The 24,917-nt window shown below is 41.4% G+C and overlaps 1 protein-coding gene across 3 annotated transcripts in view; it reads right to left on the bottom strand.

Moving 5' to 3' along the window:
• FSHR (follicle stimulating hormone receptor) overlaps window positions 1-24,917 on the bottom strand; it is a 166,241-nt gene that overhangs the window by 13,917 nt on the left and 127,407 nt on the right. For 2 of the 3 annotated variants that reach the window (XM_029232672.1, XM_029232671.1), the window contains exons 5-8: window positions 13,552-13,623; window positions 12,297-12,374; window positions 6,741-6,809; window positions 6,555-6,629 (exon numbers count right to left, since the gene is read on the bottom strand). In XM_029232672.1, coding sequence (XP_029088505.1) covers window positions 6,555-6,629; window positions 6,741-6,809; window positions 12,297-12,374; window positions 13,552-13,623 — 294 coding nt within the window. The remainder of the gene's footprint in view (window positions 1-6,554; window positions 6,630-6,740; window positions 6,810-12,296; window positions 12,375-13,551; window positions 13,624-24,917) is intronic. The other variant, XM_029232673.1, reaches the window with a different exon arrangement.

Below are 24,917 nucleotides of genomic sequence, written 5' to 3'. Positions count from 1 at the left end.
TGTGTGTGTGTGTGTGTGTGTGTGTGTGTGTGTGTGTGTGTGTGTGTAGAGGTACCAAGGAGGACAGATGCACCAGATATATGGGTGAAGGGTACAGCTTGGAGTAGACCCCCCGGACCCAGCCACCTGAACCGACATCACATGGATCAGAGACAAGCCACCCAAACTTCTAAAACATAAAACTGTGGGGAAAATGGAATGATTGTTTTAAGGCACTGAGTTTAAGGATAGCTTTTATGCAGAAATAGAGTACCCAAACAGACTCGCATTGACATCTCTGAGATTCTGTCATCCCCATCATCTTTAACAGCTGTAGATGTATTTTTCCTTGAATGCCATTAAGAGTGCAATAGCACTATAGTCTGTATACTTTCTGCCTCTCTCACGTACCATCTTTTGCTTTATATACTAGCTGTTTGTATTTGCATTTTCTCTCTCCTGGAGGGCAGAGGGCTCCTTGCATTCTCAGCAGTGCCTTTCACATAGTAAGCACCCAGAAAATTGTTGCTTTGTTCAAAGATAGGCTGGGGAATGGCACTGATGGAGGATTGGGAAAGGAACTAGATAGATCACCCCAGCCAGCTGTGATGTCTTCTGACCTCTAGCACTTACAGAGACTCTAGTACCTTGTATTATCTCTTCTGCTGTTTCATACTATTCAGCTTTTCATGTATATTTGTTTTGTTTCCTCAGCCAGGTTTCAGATGCTCTGAGAGCAGGGATTACTAAGATACTTTTGTGTTCTACACGGTATTAATATTTGGCACAGAGCTGGGTTCGTGAAATCTACTCAGTGGATACTTGTCTGATTAGCAGAGATGCCTCAGCATCATAAAAAAAAACGAGAAGTTGAAGCAAGTCTCACAGAAGAGCAGTTCTAAAGGGAGAAAGATGCAAGGCAGATTGAGGAAATCTGGATTTAAAGGGGGCTCAGCAAAACGGTGCTTCTGCAGCAGGCAATTATATGTGACTGAGAGTATCAAAGGAATCAAGGAAGAGAGCATCCTTGTGCAAAGTTTACAAGGAGATAGACACATATTGAAGACGAAATAGACTAATGTGTGTGTGGGTTGACCTGCATGCAATCCAGTGACTAGGTGTTGGATGGGGAAGCCTGCTCGGGAAGCGTGGGTGCCTCTCTGTCTGCTGAGTGTTCTGGAGTTAGCTTGTATTTCGGCGTCCTCCTCATCACAGCTCCAAAATATGTGAGCTGCTGTCTTTTTCACTAGGTAGCTTCGCTTCTGGGGGACTGTGGCATCTTGTCAGTGTCCTGGGATCCCGAGCGTCCGCTGGTGGATGTTGAAAGGAGGGAGTGGTTGGTAGGAGAGAGATGCAGAGTCACTTAGAGTTTGGTAAAGCACAAGTCTTTAGCAGAAGTGGTTCCTGGGTGATAGGGAAATAACAGTGTTTGTAGAAGTGTTTACTTCAAGCTTACTGCATACTTGCTGGGGTGAGCAAACATGGAAACTATCATAAGGCTTCCATATTTTGGACTGGCAGAAAAATGTTTCTCTGGTATCTCCACGGATTAAGAAAAGTCCATAGACATTTATATCAGCAGGGGAAGGGGTAATCATGGGCTGGTGTTTTTAATCCTTGTCTTTCAGGCTGGTCTCATGCCGGCAGCCTTTCTTTTTAAGGTGCCACTTTGGTTAACATTTCAGCACGTGCTACATTCTGGCTGGTTTTGAGAATTTAAATCCTGAAACGTAGTACCAAAGGAGACTCATAAGACAATGGCTGAAGAGATTTAGTAATCCTGAACTGTTTCAACATTGTTAGGGTTCTTGATTTTGAGATACAAAGTAGAAAGGGAAACAGCAGTCAGTAATAAGACACTGAGTCAGGAGAGTTAAACTGTGCTCTGTGCCCCATTTAATAAAGTGTGTTATAGCCAGTGCCACAAATTTGATTTGAACAATTTCTACTTTTCCCAGCAAAGATATTGTTACAGGTCAATCATTTCCATAAGTGAGAGCACATTTCTGGTGTATACTACACTGACAAATGGCTAGAAGACCTCTCTTTTATGATCCCAGGCGGAATAAAAAGGCAATTTGCTTATCTATAGGACTGTGCATACACTGGTAATGGAAGAGAATCATTCTTATACAAATACCTCAGTGTTTGAATCTGAACTATCAAATGAATCTGAGCTATAGCCACATCAATTTGATAAACCATCAGAATACGATTGTACCGGCTCCAGCCTGCAAAGGCAATGCATTAAATTTTCCCCACAGGAAATGGTTTCCCAAGGAAACAGCAATTGCTTGACTGTGGAAAAAAAAAAAAAAAAAAAGAAGGAAGGAAGAAAGGAAGGAAGAAAAAGAAAACTTGAGTGAGTTCAGAATATCTCGTGAAAACTCAGATGGCTACTCATGTTCAAGGTCAAGACTCATGAGGGGGAAGTCAGGATGCTAGACTGCTTCTCGGAAACTCAATGGAGCTTGTCTCTGTGCCCCTAGCTTTCTCTGCATCTATTTCTCTTTGCAGTGGAACATCTTATCCTTGCACCCTCAGGTGTTCAGAGGCTCCCTATTTTGCACTCAACTAAAATTTTTGCCTTCAGGAAAGGAGTTATGTTTGGTTTGGGTGCCCTCCCCTTAACTCTTTTAGAATCCCTTGCATATATCTACTGGGGACAAAACACTGAGCCTGTTGAGGAGGGAGATTTCACCACAGTTAGCTCTTGGAGGAGATATTCTGGAGACCCGGCCAAGCTTCCCCATTCCCAGCACTGGTTCTAGGGCAGTGATTCTCAGTGTGCTTTCTGTACCAGCAACGTCAGCTTCACCTGCAAAGTTGTTAGAGGTGCAGGTTCTCAGGCCCACCCCTGACCTGATGAATCAAAAATTCTGGGGGTGGGGATCAGCCATCTAGGGTTTTACAAGCGTGCCGGGTGATTCTGATGCAAGGTCAAATTTAGAACCATGGCTTGAGGGCAGCTGAGGACCGCTCACAGCGTAGGTGGCCCATAGCCGAGTTCTGCTCTGGGATTTGCCCTCGCCTGACTCACCCGAGACTTGGCTCTTCCTCAGGGCCAGCCTGTACCCAGTGACTGTTGATGAAAAGGCCTGGCCCCTTACCTTCAGTCAATTTTGAAGGGGCATCTTAATGCCAGAGCTCCCCATAGGATCAGCGGAAGCTTCTGTTGCAAATGCATTGTAATTCAACTTCCCTGTTAGCCTGCTTCTGTGTCCATCAAGCACTCCCCACAGACTCCAAGAGCACTCTCCAGTAAACCTTTTGCATGCAAATATCCACATCACAGTCTGATTTTCTGGGAGGGGAATCTGACCCGAGCCACGGCCACAGCCCTAACCTGATCCGCATCTACTGTGGGCTGAGTGGTCCGCACACACTCCTTCTGCAACCCATGAACCCACAGCACCAGCATGGGCTGGTCCTCTGCACACACTAAACAAGCAGCTCTCAGGCCAGGGTTTCGCGGGGGTTGGCGCATCAGGTTGCAGAAGTAGGGGATGGGATAGGCCCTAGAGTCCCAGGTTAGCAGCCAGAGAGGCTGGTAAGACATCTGTGGACTAACCTGAAAGCCCCAGAAAAGGAGGCTTGTTGTTAAGCTGATCAACCCTCTTGCCCCTAAGGGGAGGAGAAGGAGACCAGCAGTTACAGGCTGGGCTTTCGGCCAGGACATTGCACGTATGTCCTCATGCACTGAAATGAAAAGATGTAGGAATGTATTATCACTCTCTACCTTTTTAAGTCATGGCAAGTGCTTCGTAATTCCTTTGGATTTTCTATCCATTTTATTCACTGTTTCTGTGGTAAAAGGGTGGAAAGTGGGCCTGTAACTCGAGGACCCTGCAGAACTGCTGGTGATGACGGCATCCCTTCCTGCCAGCATTCGTGGCAGGGCTGGCTGTGGATTCATGTTTGTGTTTTCCACTGCACACTGATCAGACACACCGCACAGTGCCTCAGCCTGGCACCTGCTTGTCAACTGCAGGGGGCGTTCTTCTATGCTGTGTGTGTGTGTGTGTGTCACTTACTGGTGTTCTTGGGCTCAGGGGTCTGGTGTTTGTAGTTACCTTCCCCCCTATTTTAGTTCACAGTCAATTTTAGGGGCCCTTTTAGATGTTTGATTGGACATGTTTATGTACTTTTGGTGACATGGTATGTTGGGACTACATGGGGTGTAAGGCAAGACACCTAGTTGCTGGTTTAAGCTCTGCCACTTCACGGCAGCGGTGTGATCGATAGCAGGTCACTTCGCATTTCTGTCTCTGGTTTCCTCGGCTGGGTAATGAGCTAGGTGGGGATCCTGTCCAGCTTGGGTGTCTCAGTAGCAGACAGTGGCTAAGGTGCTGTGATTTTATAGAGTACCTGGTACAGGTCACATATGAAGACCTACCCCATCACAGGCATGTTCCTACGTAACAGATAGAGGGGCCTGTTTAGGCACATTCAAAACCCTCAGGACTGTTGGCTAAGTGAAATTGACACACTGCTATTCTGCTGGTCAAAGGCATCAAAAGCACTTTCTCTAAGTCTGTCTGTCTCCCAGGTACTCTAAGAATAAGAAACATTGACTAAGCGTTACAAGTTCTGAAGACTCTGTATATTGGAACTCAGGGACTCTATGCCTGGCGCTTCCCGTTTGTTACACCCGTGTCCTACTTGGTGCCTCATTGGGCACATCGTGACCTGATATTATTAAGTTGCATATTTAGTTCTATTGTCTGACTCCCCTTATAAGAATGTAAGCTTTCTGTGAGGAAAAACTTTCGTTCCTTGCACTATATACAGTGCATAGCACATGGCTGGTGCTTAAGATCTATCTGAGTGAATCAGTGAGTGAATATAAAAATATAAATATATATATATATATATATATACACACATATATAATATTATTAAGCTTCAAACAGTATTAGGAAATAGGTATTATTGTTTCTGCCATTTTTTTGTTTGTTTGTTTCTGCCCTTTTTTAGGTGAGGAAACCGAGGTTTAGAGAGGTGAAAGAACTGGTTTTAAACTTCGGTAGTCTGCTCTGGCATCTGTGCTTTAATCATGTGGGCACTCCCTTCATTTGTACATATTGCCTATCTGAAACCACGCATTCTGGAATAATCTTTGAACTTCTTCAAAGAGACAGAGTCCCATATAAGGTCACAACATATCCTTTATCATCAGTAATAACCATTTATGGAGTTTCTGCTCTACCATACAGGATCTCATTCCAGAGATGCCTGGGTTCCAGCCTGAAGGAGAATACAGTGACCCCTTGGTGTCTGTTGGGGATTGGTTCCAGGACCCACCGCAGATACCAGAATCCACGGATGCCCAAGTTTCATAGCCCTGTCCTCCTTATCCATGATTCCACATCGAGGATTCAACCAACCACAGATAGTATATATTTATTGAAAAATATCCACATGTAAGTGGACTCAGTTCAAACCTGTGTTGTTCAAGGGTCAACTGGATAAACTCTTTGGTGAAAATGAAGTGATGTTGATAGATGGTACGTAGATAGGTAGATAATATATATACTGACTGCTAAGTAAGAGGTGCTGGCTAGTGGCTCCCAAATGCCCCAGCTGGCCTTAGGCAGGCTATATGAGGATCATCTAGCAAACCTTTACGTCTAGTCACATGTTTATCTATTTCTTTGCTCACTATTTCTTCTTGGATCTGACTCCTTCCTTCCAGATTCCTTTCTTATTCCTACAGTACATTTGTCAGTAGATGTAGTGGGTCTTGCTTGAGAGCCTAGGAAAACACATTTTTAAAAAGCTCTTGCAGATTTGGGCCCCTGCAGCCATGAAGACTGTGTGAATCACAGAAGGAGGCATTCACTGTTGGCTGAGATTGTCAGGGAAGGGGTGGGTGACCCTTGTGGAAGGGCAGGGGCTGATGAGAAGAGAATAGGGGAAAGTCACTCTTGGGGGGAGAAATGGAGATGAGGAAGCAGTAATAGGAGGAGAGGTGCTGATGCAAGGCTGAGAGGCACTGGATACATCCCAAGAGATCTGGAATCGAGACAGAGAGGATCCAGACATAAATGTATGTGTATCTCACTGGTTTGAGGGAAACTCCTGGACACTGAGAGTGAGGAAGGAGAGCTGTGCTTTCCCTTTCAGGGAAGAGATGTATAGCAGAGTGGTTAAGAGTGTACTATGAGTTAGACCTGTTTGGTGTGGAATCTGTGCTCTAAAATTTCTGTGACCTTGGATGAATTGACCCCTCCAGGGAAGCCCGTTTTTTCTTCTCTAAAATGGGACTAATAGCTCCTACCACAGAGGTTATTGTAAGGATTAAATTAGAAAATTCATCTTAAGTTTTTAAAACACTGGCTGGGACTTGGTAAGTGCTCATTAGATGTTAGTTGTTGTTGTTACTCTTGCTACTTTACTGAAATTTAGAATGTGGATCAGCCCTAAATTGTCCTATAAATCTTTGCAGATGACACAAATAAAATTTGATCTTAATTGCCAGCCCTGCGTCATAAGCTTCCCTGAACTGGAGAAAGTTGACTTCTAAAACGTAAGATGCTGATCTCTTGCACACGGAAGTGGGGGAAGCTACTCACAGAATGACTGGTCCAGAGGCTCCCTGGAAAACATCATTAGGCAATTCTTCCAAATTATTGTTATCACTTAGATTCCTGGGGATGGAGTTGAGGGAAGAAGAAGGGAAACACAAAGCCATGTAAACATTACTGTTGTAAGAGCCATTTCCCTCTAAATGACCTGGAAGAATAGTCAGGGCTACTTACAGCTCATCTAGTTGGGTTCCATTGAATGCACAGTTGTGTATTTCTTGAATCCCATTCTTACTCAGCCATCTGAAATAAAAGACCCATTAAAAAACCAATACTGTCGGATGCAAACAATACATGGGTTTCATAATTGGAAGCACTGGGGCAGGGTCAGACAGCACAGGTCAGTGGCATAAATAAAATACCGCCCTTAAAGCTTGGGGTTGGGATGGAAGGGAGACTGATTTATCACTGTATAACCTTTTGTAACATCGGAAGTTTGCATTATGTGCATGTATTATTCAGAGAAATAAATGAAATTTAATTTTGAGAAGGCACACTTAGGCATAGCAGCCTGGATCCCAGAAGGTCTTTGCACATATGAGTTGTGTGCAGAGACAATGCCATGGAGAGAGCAGACAAAGATCTGTCCTGTCCTGAAGGGCAGAAATCATACAGTTATCGAACAAGTGTTTATAAGACAGAGTTGTATCACCTTTCTGTATGGCCTTAAGCCTCTCACTCAGGCTCATTCACAGCAGCAGGCCTGGCTGTCATCAAAAAGTGATCTAATTAAGCTGTCAGACAACCTGCACATCTCCCGTGACCTACAGGGACTTGGTTATTGGTGGTTTGTGGAGGTGGCTCTGGGTTAAGCCAGAAAGGAAGAGAAATCAGTGATAGAGACTGTGGGTCGTGGTGGGGTGGGGTTGTGTGAGTGGGCGCGGGGGGGGGGGTCTGGGGGGGGGGGGGGGCTGGATGTGGAACAGTCATCCTGATTGTGCCAAGAAGGTCAGTGAGCAGGTTTGCCTGGACAGGGGAGCCCAAGGACACCTTGGGCTGACAGCTCTGCATTGTTGTGCCCCTAGATGGATCTGAAAACAAAAGCAGAAATCCAAGGTCGGGAGAGCTTAGCCTGAAGAGCCTCTGATCCGTTGCTCTTGATTTGCTGTCAGGTCCTTTCCCTTGTCAGGCTCAGTAGGTGTACAAATAACACTGTTCCAAAAGCTGACCCAGAGAAGTTTCCGTGTGTTCAGGACATCGATGGTTTCTGGTGCTGCAGTGGGTAGCTCAACACACTTAAAATCACAGGAGGACAACCTCGTGTGTTTTTCTTCCTCTAGAAAGCCAGTTAGCTGAAAATCCACACAGGAGTAATGCAAGTCTTTCAAAACATTAGCAACCAATTGGTGGCTTCCGATGGCCAAGAAGTGTCTGTGCATCCCAAGTCCTGCCTGCCCCACGCCTACCCAAGTGTCCCCAGCACATCCAGCCTCCGGACTGATTTGTCAGCCTATTCCTGGGGGGGTGACATTTGCTGGAGCAGCTGCCCGTAACCTGTGGGAGGTGGATCCTGGGGGTTTTGGATCAAACAAAGGGGTCAGCAAACTTTTTCTGTAGGAGGCCCAATAATAAATTTTAGGTTTTGTGGGGTTAAGAAGCAAAATGAGAATATTATTGTTACATAGGTAATTTATATAGGTACTTATAAAACAGTTGCCACGAAATTTTTATTGACCAAACTTAAAGTATAATAGTAATAATTGAGCACAATTTTTTTTTGTAGTATAGGTCTACTATTGAAAAGAATGAATTTTTTTCTTTTGTTGGAGGTAACATTTTGCTTCATTTAGGTTTAGTGTTTGTGTTCCCTACCATCAAAATCTTCACTTATAAAAGCTAGTCCTAGATCAGGGACCAGATATGCCCAATTGGGTGTAGTTGGCTGACCCTTAACCCAACAAAAGCAGTGTGCAAATCCATATGAGCTCTACCTAACTTTTTTTCTATAGACTAGATAATTAACATTTTCTGCATGTATATGTCATGCAAATAGATGTTGCTATGATTAAATAAAATGCAGACTAATTTAAAAGAATTATTGTATTTAAAGTAGCCCTTTGTCTTTATGGATTTTCTTAATCAGTAGATGCCATCACATGGGGAGCGGGTGGCATTTTTTGATGTCAACAGATCAGCACACAAAAAACATACTGTGTACAGAATTCTTGCCCTGAGTTTACATTAGGCTGTAAGACTCTCAAACTACTACCAGAGAAGCTGATGTTTATCACCTATATGCCTAGTTTCTTAAGAGAGGTAGTGCTGGTTTTAAAACCAACCTCATGATGATGGTGACGACAAACAGGGCAGAGCGTCAGCTAAGGAGTAACTGAATCATGCTTTCCTTAGTCGTTTTGTTTTGTCCCTTCCCTGGTGTGTTCACTCAGTGCAGGCTCAGGAGGCTCCAGAAGCAGAGTCAGCCCTCATCCTAAAGAATGAAGGTGCTGGGGGACCTGGTCCATGAAATCTTCCTGAGGGGCAGGCAAGTGAGATGGAAGCCAGTTGAGGAAGGGAGGAAGTGCACAGGAAGTGAGCGGTTCCTGTGGCCGGGCTGTGCTGGGAGATGGCACACATGTAACCTCATTTCATCTCTTCTGAATTAGCCCATTCTGCTGGTCGGCCATAGCTAGGTATTTCCCTGTTCAGAATTTCTGGTTGCAGGGCAGAGTAGGGGTGGCTGCTAGCCAAGTGTCTGATAATCCTTCATTGTTGGGCTGTTTTGAAAACAATATATATTTATATATATAGAACAGGGCTTCACGATTTTGAAAGATGCCAATGTATAGAAAGCTTTTCCAGTCATCAGAGCCATTTTGCCAGGCTTTTTTTTTTTTTTTTTTTTGCGGTACGCGGGCCTCTCACTGCTGTGGCCTCTCCCGTTGCGGAGCACAGGCTCCGGACGCGCAGGCTCAGCGGCCATGGCTCACGGGCCCAGCCGCTCCGCGGCATGTGGGATCTTCCCGGACCGGGGCACGAACCCCTGTCCCCTGCATCGGCAGGCGAACTCTCAACCACTGCGCCACCAGGGAAGCCCCAGGCTTTTTTTTTTTTTTTCCTGAGTACCCTTGGATGTCCCTAGGAGGAGGAAGTGCCCCCGCATCCAGACATAGCGCCTGGACTAAGCACAACTGGAGACTTAAATTGTGGTGAATGTGGATCTTCTGATTCTGTTATCTATGGATTAAGTGCCATCTGAGGTTAAAAAAATGCTGACTCTTAAGAAAGCTGTCCTCGCTAGGAGAGTATGCTCTCAGCTCTGGGGAACCACACAGTATCCGTGGACAGGAATCAGTGAAGAGTGGCTATGATCTCTATGCTTCTTTTGTAGTTTTGGGCTTGCGGGACACTCTCCAAAGTTCTTATTTTCTGAAATTCTTTTCCTCCACTTGGGAAAAGTTAAGACTAGGTAGATCAGGACAGGTTGCCTTCTGTCTTATGTTCTGGACAAAAAGGATGTGTGTCAGTATGCAAAACTGTGAGAACGTTATTAGTACAAACGGACTTTTTTAAAAAATTGAGATAATGGACATCTAACATTGTATTAATTTCAGGTTACCACTTATATATTTTCTATAAAAATACTCTGGGAGTTCCCTGGTGGTCTAGTGTTAGGACTCTGTGCTTTCACTGCTGTGGCCTGGGTTCAATCCCAGATCAGGGAACTAAGATCTCACAAGCCGCGTACCGCAGCCAAAAAAAAACTCTATTAATAAACTTGCCACATGAACTAATTTTGAATCACTATATTTAAAAATGACACATATGTTTAGAGCAACATTTTTTTTTAATATAAATTTATTTATTTACTTATGGCTGCGTTGGGTCTTCGTTGCTGCGTGCAGGCTTTTCTCTAGTTGCGGCGAGCGGGGGCTACTCTTCGTTGCGGTGTGTGGGCTTCTCATTGCGGTGGCTTCTCTTGTTGCGGAGCACGGGCTCTAGGCACATGGGCTCAATAGTTGTGGCTTGTAGGCTCTAGAGCACAGGCTCAGTAGTTGTGGTGCACGGGCTTAGTTGCTCCGCGGCATGTAGGATCTTCCCGGACCAGGGCTCGAACCCGTGTCCCCTGCATTGGCAGGCGGATTCTTAACCACTGCACCACCAGGGAAGTCCCTAGAGCAACATTTAAAGAAGCACAAGCATCCAGGTACAACTGATTACGTTTATCACTAATCTCCTCCCTCCATTATGTAGCCAAGGAGTCCTTTTGCTGCAACACACCAGGCCGGTATTACTCAGGTACTCACTATTTTCCAAAAGTTCCTTTTTAGCTTTTTTTTTTTTTTTTTTAACCTCCTTGGCCTTGAAGATTCTGTTTCCTCTGCTCGTCCTTTGCCAATGCTGTGGCTAAATCCCACTCGTCTTTTAATGGCCGTCTTCGACCCAACATCCTTTCTCAGCCACCTTCCTTCCCTCATTTAACTCTTCCTTCAAGCCTCGCGTCAAATCACATTATACCTTCTTTATGCTTAGAACAATTGCTTTTATTTTGCACATATTTCATGCTGCTTTTTTCCTTTGCTTTCCCTTTCTCTCATACTTCTCACACCCTATCAACTCTTTCCAACACACACACATACACACACAGAGATTTCAAATATCATGAGCATATTAAGTGAAAGGATTAGGTATTACCTACAATTTTGTCCTACTACTATGTACTCTGAGTACAGGCCTTTGATTTTATTTTTTTCCTTCATACATCCTATTTCTCTGCTAATCTCTTTCAAACCTTTTCTGTTGTTCTCTGTAATAAATTTACATCAAATACTGTGCTTAGCTTTATTCTGCAATATGTTCTCATCTCTGCCTACTGTTTCTCTCTGGCCCCCTCCCACCACCTTGCTCCTTTTTTTTGTTTTTTTGTTATTTTGGTACAGATGGGTCTCTAAATCGTATTATTGTTTTGAGAAAGACTAAAATTCTTTCTGGACTAGAACTTACCTTTTGTACATATCAGCATATTGAAACACATGTATATTTTTAAAAAAACACAACATTTGTGAAATGTAAAGAGAAAATACTTTTCTTACAGATGTAATTGCAATTACCAGTTCCCCAGATGTCATTCTATGCATCTAACTTCCATGGATCCCACAAACACTTGGGTAACTCCTAGTGCCCTGTTTCTTGGCCATCTCGGGAAGTACGTAAACTGCCACGCAGGCTACTGGCACAAACAATTAGAAGGTAGTCCGTTAATAATGCAGAATGCACTTAAAAACTTTCCCAAAAGTCAGAGAGATTAACTCAAGGTCATTAAAAAACGTGATTGTTTCAAGAAAATGAGAAGTCATCTTATATGCTCAGCGTGGGGCTGAACAGAAGCTGCTTGGCATGGTTATGAGGGAATATCCATGTCTTCTTGATTCAGACTCCTTCTTGGTCTTTTTCTTTGGGCAACAAAAGCCTTGCCAGGCAATAACTAGCTTTATTGATGCGTGAGTTGTTCTGGCCCTCAGAACAGATGTTGCATCACAGCAGACCATCATTCAAAGAGCAATTTTAAATACTTGAATTGCACCACAGAATCATAAATTATTAACATGTCTCCATGTTGTGATTTGGAAATGTAAAGATGGGAAATGAGAGAAAAACACAGAACCAGAGAGAAACTGGAAAGGTGAAATGCCAAAGTTACCCAAACAAAAAAAAGGAGCATACCATTATGAGAAAGAAATCATTACATGAAAAACCAAATGTTCCTCCATTGGAGTTTTTTCCTTTACTTACAGAATCATACTTTCAAAACTTAGCCCCACGAAAGAATTTCTTTCAACTGTGTGGATGTTTATATTATCTTGAATATCTCTAGAAGAAAGTACAGACAAATTAGGTATTTATGTCAGCTCCACTCCATGTCACCTCCCCACAAGCAGTCTACTTGGCATGGTGTAGTCTTTAGCTGAGGTAATGTTGGAATAGCTGTTGTTCTGAAGGTTGATGAGCTCAATGTTTGGGAAGTGAATGGCATCTCATTTACCTTTAGTATATCAGTTCTTCTTAACAATGGAATTGCAGACATGCAGCCTCTTCCCTCTCTGAAAGTCTTCTTAGCTAATTCAACTGTGCTGAGGTTCTAACAGACTCATTTGTTACCCTTGCCTCCACAGTTGGTACCTGATCAATAGGACAAAGTCACTTAAGCTGACCTTTCATCTCCAGACCAAACTTCTCCATCCACCTTACTTGGGCCTTCATCTTCCTCCATCTCAATCCCCTTCTCAAAGCTAGTTTCCTTCCTCTGTTCTCCTTGGGTCACAGAAATTTTTATCATTGGTTTTTCTCCTCCTGACTGAAAGGATGAAGAAAGTCTCGGTTTTCTGTTTGTACCCCTCATCCTCTGAAGCTTCCCTGTTGGGTCTGATCTAACATGTAAATGTAAAAAGAGTAAATTGCTTGGAACAATTTGAGAAATGGGGGATATTCTCTAGTTTTCCCTCTCCCTCCCTCTCTCCTTCCTTCCTTAGCTCATTGCATCTCTTCCCTACCTCTTCCTTTTGGGTCTGTCCAGATTCTTACAATTTCACTATTGAAAATAAACTTGCTATTATACATTGCCTTTTCTCTTGCTCTTTCAAAAGACATCGTCATTAACACTTCACTGTGAGTTTGTCAGGTGGTTTCTTTATGCTTAGGGCAGCATGGGAATTCTGGAGGGAAGAGGAGACGATGGTGGAAGACAAAGGGGGTTACAGGAGGGAGGTATGTAAGGTACTAAATAGTGAAGAAAGGGGAGACTTCCTGATTTGCTACAAGCTGGCTCTGTTGACAACTGTCTTACTGAGGAGCCTACTGACTTTCTCCAAACTGAGATTAGCTGGCCTTAAGGTAAAACCGAGGACACTTGCTGTTTGCCTTCCTACCTCTGCTCACCCAGAGCAACATCTTTGGAGGATGTAGACTACACAGTGCATATTACAGGCCCAGAGGCTGTTGGGCAGGACAGCTATCGAGTCAAGAGTTGGTAACCACTCTTCAAACTTACAGTAACACCTTTTGGAGAGATTGAATCTTGTGAACAGCTGGCAAGTGCTTAATACCTGTGTTGGATATTAACCTAGAAAGAGACAAACTGAGAGTGAGTGAAAAACGAAGCTGGTTATTTTAACAATTGCTAGAGTCTAAGCTTTCCACATTCAAAATATCAATTTTGAGCTTTCAGAAAAACCTACCAGAAAATCCCATAATACACCTGAATCATGCTAATGTTTTCTATTTTAAGACTCTAACCAGGATATAGGAAGCTACTGATACCTTAGAGAAAGGAAACTTACACTTCAGGCACAAAGATCTGCTAGTATACCACAAGGCATACCTTTTTTTTTTTATTAACATCTTTATTGGAGTATAATTGCTTTACAAGGGGTGTTAGTTTCTGCTTTATAACAAAGTGAATCAGCTATACATATACATATGTTCCCATATCTCTTTCCTCTTGTGTCTCCCTCCCTCCCACCCTCCCTGTCCCACCCCTCTAGGTGGTCACAAAGCTGATCTCCCTGTGCTATACGGCTGCTTCCCACTAGCTATCTATTTTACGTTTGGTAGTGTATATATGTCCATGCCACTCTCTCACTTTGTCACAGCTTACCCTTGCCCCTCCTCATATCGTCAAGTCTATTCTCTAGTAGGTCTCTGTGTTTATCCCAGTCTTGCCCCTAGGTTCTTCATGACCTTTTTTTTTTTCTTAGATTCTATATATATGTGTTAGCATACAGTATTTGTTTTCCTTTCTGACTTACTTTACTCTGTACGACAGACTAGAGGTCCATCCACCTCACTACAAATAACTCAATTTCGTTTCTTTTTATGGCTGAGTAATATTCCATTGTACATGTGCCACATCTTCTTTATCCATTCGTCTGTTGATGGACACTTAGGTTGCTTCCATGTCCTGGCTATTGTAAATAGAGCTGCAATGAACATTTTGGTACATGACTCTTTTTGAATTTTGGTTTTCTCAGGGTATATGCCCAGTAGTGGGATTGCTGGATCATATGGTAGTTCTATTTGTAGTTTTTTAAGGAGCCTCCATACTGTTCTCCATAGTGGCTGAACCAATTCACATTCCCACCAGCAGTGCAAGAGTGTTCCCTTTTCTCCACACCCTCTCCAGCATTTATTGTTTATAGATTTTTTGATGATGGCCATTCTGACTGGTGTGAAATGATATCTCATTGTAGTTTGATTTGCATTTCTCTAATGATTAATGGTGTTGAGCATTCTTTCATGTGTTTGTTGGCAGTCTGTATATCTTCTTTGGAGAAATGTCTATTTAGGTCTTCTGCCCATTTTTGGATTGGGTTGTTTGTTTTTTTGTTATTGAGCTGCATGAGCTGCTTATAAATTTTGGAGATTAATCCTTTGTCAGTTGCTTCATTTGCAAATATTTTCTCCCATTCTGAGGGTTGTCTTTTGGTCTTGTTTATAGTTTCCTTGGCTGTGCAAAAGCTTTGAAGTTTCATTAGATCGCATTTGTTTATTTTTGTTTTTATTTCCATTTCTCTAGGAGGTGGGTCAAAAGGATCTTGCTGTGATTTATGTCATAGAGTGTTCTGCCTATGTTTTCCTCTAAGAGTTTGATAGTGTCTGGCCTTACACTTAGGTCTTTAATCCATTTTGAGCTTATTTTTGTGTATGATGTTAGGGAGTGTTCTAATTTCATACTTTTACATGTACCTGTCCAGTTTTCCCAGCACCACTTATTGAAGGGGCTGTCTTTTCTCCACTGTATATTCTTGCCTCCTTTATCAAAGATAAGGTGACTGTATGTGCGTGGGTTTATCTCTAGCCTTCCTATCCTGTTCCATTGATCTAGATTTCTGTTTTTGTGCCAGTACCATATTGTCTTGATTACTGTAGCTTTGTAGTATAGTCTGAAGTCAGGGAGCCTGATTCCTCCAGCTCCATTTTTCGTTCTCAAGATTGCTTTGGCTGTTCGGGGTCTTTTGTGTTTCCATACAAATTGTGAAATTTTTTGTTCTAGTTCTGTGAAAAATGCCAGTGGTAATTTGGTAGGGATTTGATTAAATATGTAGATTGCTTTGGGTAGTAGAGTCATTTTCACAATGTTGATTCTTCCAATTCAAGACCATGGTATATCTCTCCATCTGTTTGTATCATCTTTAATTTCTTTCATCAGTGTCTTATAATTTTCTGCATGCAGGTCTTTTGTCTCCTTAGGTAGGTTTATTCCTAGATATTTTATTCTTTTTGTTGCAGTGGTAAATGGAAGTGTTTTCTTAATTTCACTTTCAGATTTTTCATCATTAGTGTATAGGAATGCCAGAGATTTCTGTGCATTAATTTTGTATCCTGCTACTTTACCAAATTCATTGATTAGCTCTAGTAGTTTTCTGGTAGCATCTTTAGGATTCTCTATGTATAGTATCATGTCATCTGCAAACAGTGACAGCCTTACTTCTTCTTTTCTGATTAGGATTCCTTGTATTTCTTTTTCTTCTCTGATTGCTGTGGCTAAAACTTCCAAAACTATGTTGAATAAGAGTGGTGAGAGTGGGCAACCTTGTCTTGTTCCTGATCTTAGTGGAAATGGTTTCAGTTTTTCCCCATTGAGGATGATGTTGGCTGTGGGTTTGTCATATATGGCCTTTATTATGTTGAGGAAAGTTCCCTCTATGCCTATTTTCTGGAGGGTTTTTATCATAAACGGGTGTTGAATTTTGTCGAAAGCTTTCTCTGCATCTATTGAGATGATCATATGGTTTTTCTCTTTCGGTTTGTTAATATGGTGTATCACATTGATTGATTTGCGTATATTGAAGAATCCTTGCATTCCTGGGATAAACCCCACTTGATCATGGTGTATGATCCTTTTAATGTGCTGTTGGATTCTGTTTGCTAGTATTTTGTTGAGGATTTTTGCATCTATGTTCATCAGTGATATTGGCCTGTAGTTTTCTTTCTTTGTTACATCCTTGTCTGGTTTTGGTATCAGGATGATGGTGGCCTTGTAGAATGAGTTTGGGAGTGTTCCTCCCTCTGCTGTATTTTGGAAGAGTTTGAGAAGGATAGGTGTTAGCTCTTCTCTAAATGTTTGATAGAATTCACCTGTGAAGCCCTCTGGTCCTGAGCTTTTGTTTGTTGGAAGATTTTTAATCACAGTTTCAATTTCAGTGCTTGTGATTGGTCTGTTCATATATTCTATTTCTTCCTGGTTCAGTCTTGGCAGTTGTGCATTTCTAAGAATTTGTACATTTCTTCCAGGTTGTCCATTTTATTGGCATAGAGTTGCTTGTAGTAATCTCTCATGATCCTTTGTATTTCTGCAGTGTCAGTTGTTACTTCTCCTTTTTCACTTCTAATTCTATTGATTTGAGTCTTCTCCATTTTTTTCTTGATGAGTCTGGATAATGGTTTATCAATTTTGTTTATCTTCTCAAAGAACCAGCTTTTAGTTTTATTGATCTTTGCTATCATTTCCTTCATTTCTTTTTCATTTATTTCTGATCTGATCTTTATGATTTCTTTCCTTCTGCTAACTTTGTGGTTTTTTGTTCTTTTTTGTCTAATTGCTCTAGGTGCAAGGTTAGATTGTTTATTCAAGATGTTTCCTGTTTCTTAAGGTAGGATTGTATTGCTATAAACTTCCCTCTTAGAACTGCTTTTGCTGCATCCCGTAGGTTTTGGGTCATCGTGTCTCCATTGTCATTTGTTTCTAGGTATTTTTTGATTTCCTCTTTGATTTCTTCAGTGATCACTTCGTTATTAAGTAGTGTATTGTTTAGCCTCCATGTGTTTGTAGTTTTTACAGATCTTTTCCTGTAATTGCTATCTAGTCTCATTGCATTGTGGTTGGAAAAGTTACTTGATACGATTTCAATTTTCTTAAATTTACCAAGGCTTGATTTGTGACCCAAGATATGATCTATCCTGGAGAATGTTCCATGAGCACTTGAGAAGAATGTGTATTCTGTTGTTTTTCGATGGAATGCCCTATAAATATCAATTAAGTCCATCTTGTTTAATGTATCATTTAAAGCTTGTGCTTCCTTGTTTATTTTCATTTTGGATGATCTGTCCATTGGTGAAAGTGAGGTGTTAAATTCCCCTACTATGATTGTGTTACTGTCGATTTCCCCTTTTATGGCTGTTAGTAATTGCCTTATGTATTGAGGTGCTCCTATGTTGGGTGCATAAATATTTACAATTGTTATATCTTCTTCTTGGATTGATCCCTTGATCATTATGTAGTGTCCTTCTTTGTCTCTTGTAATAGTCTTTATTTTAAAGTCAATTTTGTCTGATATGAGAATTGCTACTCCAGCTTTCTTTTGATTTCCATTTGCATGGAATATCTTTTTCCATCCCCTTACTTTCAGTCTGTATGTGTCCCTAGGTCTGAAGTGGTTCTGTTGTACACAGCAAATATACGGGTCTTGTTTTTGTATTCATATAGTGAGTCTGTGTCTTTCGGTGGGAGCAATTAATCCATTTACATTTAAGGTAATTATCGATATGTATGTTCCTATTCCCATTTTCTTAATTGTTTTGGGTTTGTTATTGTAGGTCTTTTCCTTCTCTTGTGTTTCCTGCCTAGAGAAGTTCCTTTAGCATTTGTTTTAAAGCTGGTTTGTTGGTCCTGAGCTGTCTCAGCTTTTGCTTGTCTGTAAAGGTTTTAATTTCTCCATCAAATCTGAAGAGATCCTTGCTGGGTAGAGTAATCTTGGTTGTAGGTTTTTCTCCTTCATCTCTTTAAATATGTCCTGCCACTCCTTTCTGCTTGCTGAGTTTCTGCTGAAAGATCAGCTGTTGTTCTTATGGGGATTCCCTTGTGTGTTATTTGTTGTGTTTCCCTTGCTGCTTTTAATATGTTTTCTTTGTATTTAATTTTTGACAGTTTGATTAATATGTGTCTTGTCATGTTTCTCCTTGGATTTATCCTGTATGGGACTCTCTGTGCTTCCTGGACTTGATTAACTATTTCCTTTCCCATATTAGGGAAGTTTTCAACTATAATCTCTTCAAGTATTTTCTCAGTCCCTTTCTTTTTCTTTTCTTCTTCTGGGACACCTATAATTCAAATGTTGGCGTTTTTAATGTTAATGTTATCTTAAAAAAAGATAAATTAACATGATCCAAAAGCAGCTTGTAACTAGAAAACAGAATTTTCCTAAATCATCCCCTGTTTCCAATTTCCACATACTTTTTGAAGAACTGCCTCTTCTCCAAGTGATTCTGTTGAGATTAGGGCATGAGTTCCATATCCTTTGACCTCAGAGTATGTATGTGACCTAAGCTGGGCTCATCAGACCCTCTCCTGGGAAGAAGTTGAAGGTTGGTTACAGATGAGTCCCCTGATACCATCACTCTCAAGTGAAAGTCCACATATTTCTACAGCTGAGATTTCCAGAGCTATATTGGATCGTTTCCAAGGCCTGTGTGTCTTGGCCTGGGTTCCCCAGGAAACAGAGCCTGAGATAAAAGCTGGCTTGCATTTAGTATATTTGATAATATGTGTTCAGAGACTTTGGGACAGGTGGAATGAAACAGAGATGGAAGAAAGGGAATCAGTACAAGAATGAGTTATTGTACTGTATTGAGTTGTCGACCGCTACTAGTGACTGGTCTTTAATGCCAAGGACTTGACTTAGGAGATTTTCAAAATGGGTATCAGAACTATTGCTCTGAATGGGGGAAAAGGGGAGGCATTTATCCACAGACTAGTATTTCCTGTTGGTGGAAGGTATCCCCATGGTGTTAAGTCCACTCTGACGTGCACACTTGTGGGTCCCCAGCAAGTTCCTACTGGGCATCACTTACAGTGGTGTAGAAGAAGCCCCAGGACTAGAAATGAGAGGTACACAAGGCCAGAGTAGCTGCTCTACAGTTGAAATTAAGCTGCATTAAGCTGGTTGAAATTTGGGTGGAACTGGCTTCCATAGCAGTGGTGAAAAAGATTTTCAAGTTGACCCATGAGAGTTGTCTGACACACTGTTCTTCAGTATTTCCCGGGCTCCTGTAGGTTACTCAGAATCCTTCCAGTTCCTTCCCACTCCCATTTCCCTTTTCTCTGTGTGCCTTACCTAAGACAAAGTTGGTCTTAGTTGCCTGCAATCTAACGAACCTTCACCGGTGCACTCATCATTGTGAAAGATCGTGTGTCTTTTGGGTTTATGATTCTAGAGGAGACTTTAGTGTCTTGTTCTCTGCTTCTGTCTTCAGAAAGCCAATGCATTCTCCCTACAGGTCCCTGAGAACCTGTAATGGTTCTTAGATGTTTTGCTCCTTCTTGGTTCCCAAGTGATCCACACAGAGCCCATTTTGGTCAGTTCTTCCTTTGATTATTTCAATAGCCCTTGAGATCGTCTCCCTTTGTTTATTTGTGGGAAAGAGCTGTTAACATGCTTTTGTTAGGAATTTGTTGTTTTATTTACTTTAAAAATTTTCAGTGAAAAATAAATTGTTTTGTGTAGAGACCTGAGTGAACACAAGCATATACAGCTGTTTAAATACTGGCACACTCAAGATACAGCCAAGTTCCAGAACCCTCCAAGTTATGTTGTGTTGCCCTTTGTAGTTACCTCTCCTTCTACTTTCTATTCCTACCAACCACTGATCAGTTTCTATTTCTATAATTTTGCCTTTTCCAAAATGTCATATCAGTGCAACCATATGTTATGGAACTTCTTTCATACAGTATAATGCATTTGAGATTCTTCCATGTTATTGTATGTATCAGTAGTTCACTGGTTTTTTTTTTTGAATATTTATTTATTTAATTTATATTGGCTGCTCTGGGTCTTAGTTGCGGCATGCATGTGGGATATAGTACCCTGACCAGGGTTCGAACCTGGGACCCCTGCATTGGGAGATGGAGTCTTACCTGGTGGACCACCAGGGAAGTCCCAGTAGTTCGCTGTTTTTTATTGCAGGCTAGTCTTCCATTGTAAGGATATACCACAGTTTGTTTATTCATTCGTAGGTTGAAGGACATGTAGGTTGTTTCCAGTTTTTGTGATTATAAAAAAGCTGCTTTAAACATTTGTGTATAGTGTGTGTGTGAGAGAGAGAGAGAGAGACAGACAGAGAGACAGAGACAGAGACTGAGACTGACAGAGGGAGGGAGGGAGGGAGGGAGAGAGGGAACATTTCTACTTTTCTTGGGTAAATACACATGAGTGGGATTACTAGGTCGATGGTAAGTGTATGTTTAACTTTATTAGAAACTGCCCAACTGTTTTCCAAAGTGGCTCTACCATTTTGCACTCTCACTAGCAATGTATGAGAGTTCTAGTGGCTCAACATCCTTTGGTTATTTTAAAAAGTATATTCTTTGAATATAAAAGTAATACATATGTATTGTGAAACTTATGGAAAATATGGAAACATCTACAGCAGACAGTAAAAATCACTTCTAGTTTCACTACCCAGTGATAGCTTCTGTTAACATTTGGAGTTTGAAGTTTCTAACCAAAACAAATAACTTCCGTGATGGCTCTCCACCACCTCTGAGTTTCTACTCAGAGAGGTTCCAACAGAAACATTGCCATAACTAAATATCTACCAGCTTGACACAGGCTTATTCTACATTTGTTATATAATCATATCCAGCCTTCTACTATTTTTAGATCTCTTCCCATGGGTCTATGCAGTATTCTTTAAATGAGACATCAAAGCAAGGACCATACTTAATATTCTTTGACAATCTATACTACTGGTGCAGATTGGGAATACAGTATGTGCTCATAAAATATTAGGTTAATTGGTTGTTGGTCCTAAAACATTTCTTGCTTCTGTCACGAAGAATGTATTAAAACGCTTATGCAGTGAATTTACTTGTCAGGTATCACGGATACTTGGAGTAATTAATCTTAAACAGAGGCAAGGAGGTCTGGAGGCCAGGAATCAGGAGAATGTACATGCCAGCTCTGGCATGAACTAGACGCAAGCCATTTCATCTTTCCAGACTGGAAAGGCTGTGGAGTGTGTGAATATCAAGGTAGATATTATATCAGACACCACTGAGCCCTGCTTCACATCCTCTTGCTCCATCTTTTACTCTAGCGGTTACCATAGCAACCATCTACATACGGATTTAACTTAGCAGACACTGGCCCTCAGTTATGCTGGGTATCTCTCATTCTGTATCCTCGGCTCCTCTACCACCTCTGAGTAGGACCCTTATGGGAATCTGCTCAACTATTTTGAGGCATGGGGCAGATTGGGAGGTACAAGGGAGTTAGCACCCCATAGGGCAACTCTTCTAGTGGTGAACTCTTCCACTCCTTGGGTGAGCAACTCTTAATGTATTCTAAATGACAGCTTAGATGGGCTCTAGCATAATTGGGCCTTGATTTCCTGGTGGCATTCAGCCGATAATACATTCTTGAGTTGCCTTTCCCTCATTCCTTCTTTTCTTCTTAGTCATCTAATCTCTTTTCTCCAGTTTGAATGTAAAATAAAATACTCACTTGTTAAGTCCTTGCTCAGACATATTTTGGATCACCTAGACTGAGACCGATACTAACTTGTACTGAATTTCACATTTTACACAGACTCACTGATGGTTGCCATTTGCCTTCACTCCAAATCTGTCTCCACTTGCAGCCCAGCCTTGTTTCTCTTCCTTCTTTTACAGTAAAGTTTCTAGAAAGAGTTGTCTGCGTATGCTATCTTCATTTTCTCATGTTCTATTTCTCTTTAATTTGTTGAGGATGCTCCAGTTTGTTTTCATTCTGTACCTCTCCACTGAAACTACTTTTGTCATGCCCCAAATCTACCAACGCATAAACAATGAATCTAATGAACAATTTAAATTCTCATTTTTTAGACCTTTCAGGAGAATTCAGTACTCTCTGCCAGACTCTCTCTTCTATTAGTTTCTGTCCAATCACACTTTTCTATTATTCCACCTCTTTCTTTGTTACTCCTTTTAAGTTTTTTGTTGTTGACGCCCCCTCCTCTAGACATACTCTGGAGCCTTCTGCCTTTTTTCTCTATAGTCTTGCTGGGAAGGTCTCATTTCCCATGGCTTCAAGTAGTATCAATATGATGACGACTCCTAGATTTATACTTGACTTCTGACCCCTCTAGTTTATCCTAGTTAAAGTTTACTTTACATATCCTCTTCTGAATGTCTCATTGACATAGCAAACTAAACTAGTTCCCACCATCACTTTCACAAAACTGCTCCTCTCAATTCTTCCTCATAAACAGCACTCCCATCTATCAGTTATTTGTTAGAAATGTGACATTAAACTTGGCTTTGTCACCCTCATTCCCCAACATCCAGTCCATCTCAACATCATCTTAGATTCCATTTCCATACAGTTTCTTCCATCTCGACTGACATCATTCTAGAACAAGCCACCATCATCTTTCCTCTAGATTTCTGCAATAGTCTCCTCCTTTCCACACATTTAATCTTGTCTTTTTAAACCCATTCTCCATACAGCACACAGAACATTCTTTTAAAAAATGTAAATAAGATGACATTAGTCCTCTGCTTTTCTTTAGTTGTTTCCTATAATAAAATTTATACTCCTTCCTACTTACACTTGAACCCTCAACTCATGCCATTCACCCAATTCACTTCAGCACCAGTGGATTTCTTTCAATTCTTCACATGCACTAAGTTCTTCCCTGTATCCAGGCATTTGCACATGCTCTATCTGGAAGGCTCACCACCCACACATCACCTGGCCAACCTCAACTCATCCTTCAGGGTTCAGTTACAAATGTCGTTTCTTCAGAGAAGAGCTCCCTGATTGCCAGTCTAAATTAAGGTTCCGATTTATTCCCAGTATAATCATATTCCTTTTTAGCACTTTTCCCTTATTAGCACTCATCAAGATTCTCAATTGTATATTATCTTGCGTTCATGTGTCTATTCAACGTCTGTCTCTTCAACCAGATTGTGAACGACATGATGATGGAAATCATGTTTCTTCTGAAAACTCAACGTTTTCACAGTGGTTGGCGCATGTATAGTGCTTGATGTGTATCAGGCCAGGCAGTGTGTTATGGGCTGTCAAGAGATGAGCACAAAAAAGGAATCATTCACTAGCTGTGTTCATCACACCTAACTGATGTGACATTATATGGATAACAACTTGGCTCTCTTTCTGTTAGTGAATGAGTAAGAATTTTATATAATTGAAGGAGGGAAGAATTTATGATTGTCAATGAGAAGAGTACAAGTACATTATTTAATATCAATAGTATGAGCTCCCAAAGCCACTATACTTATGGGACATCTATAACTGTCTATAGATGCAAACTGAAATTTTTGGTCTTTATAGAAAAGAAAACACACAGCAAAAATGGCTAAGATTATTCCAGTAGTTCTGAGTTTAAGGCACTTAAAAAGATCTAGTGACCATCTAGTGAGATGGATTATTGGTAATAACTCTACAGCTGAAACTCTCCATAACCCCAAGGTAACTCAGGAAATGGAGTTCGGATGAACACTTAGTTTTCAATTCATTTTTCCCCTTTGATCAATAAATTCATGTCTGTTGGAGGCTGGAAGTGGGTAATCAGCTAGGAGCTCTATGTCTCAATGGGTTTGCTTTGGTCAGATGACTGTTTGCTGTGAAATTATTTTGATTCACTCAACCGCAGTTTATCTTCAAGAAGAGGTAAAGGCCTGAGGGCCAAATGTCAGCAAATTTAAGTTCTGCAAATGGATCTTCTAAAGAAAGGTAACTGGCTCACAGGCCTCTCTAGTCAACATTCTGAGCTGGTGTTAACACCTTTCATGCCTAACTGTCACCAGTCTTGGGGTTACAGTGATGAAAATGGGTACTTCGCCTTCCAGGATGAACTTAGTGAGGTCCCTTCAATTGATGGGAACCAGTCCCACTATGTCCTGCTCCCTAACTATATACTATACTTGCTTTCATGAACAGTTGGCCCCAAAGCTCTAAGGCTCATTGTCCTAAACATCATTAGTGCTTTCATGAATCTTCAACAGTGCTGGTGGGTTGTTTTTTCTTAAATTTATAGTGTGTGTGTGCTCACTTGTTTTGCATTGGGCTATACATCTTCTCTTCACACAACCTCCATCCCATCCAAGAGAGGACACCAAAGACCATGCCCAAACCACCAAAGACCCATGTCTTCAGGGTTTGCAGGTGAATTGAGGAGTTAAGACTAGTATAGTGGAAATACTCAGACAGGTCTAGTGCTAAAATCTATGTTACTGACTGTGAGTGTCTTAAGAGTTCAGGGAAGGGGAGAGCAGTATGGGTTGGATTAGTCAAGGAAGGAGAGCAAACCAGATTTCTGAGAGAGTATAAAGCTTACTGGCCTGAACTAGGGAAGTGAGTGTGTGTAGCTTAGACCACAGGAGGTTTGTAGGAGGTGGGACACAGAGGAAAAGAGGAT

The sequence above is a fragment of the Monodon monoceros genome, unplaced genomic scaffold, assembly GCF_005190385.1.
Source record: "Monodon monoceros isolate NGI ecotype Baffin Bay Population unplaced genomic scaffold, NGI_Narwhal_1 Super_Scaffold_19, whole genome shotgun sequence".
Classification (NCBI taxonomy): Eukaryota; Metazoa; Chordata; class Mammalia; order Artiodactyla; family Monodontidae; genus Monodon; species Monodon monoceros.
This window is presented reverse-complemented; position numbering and strand designations above follow the sequence as displayed.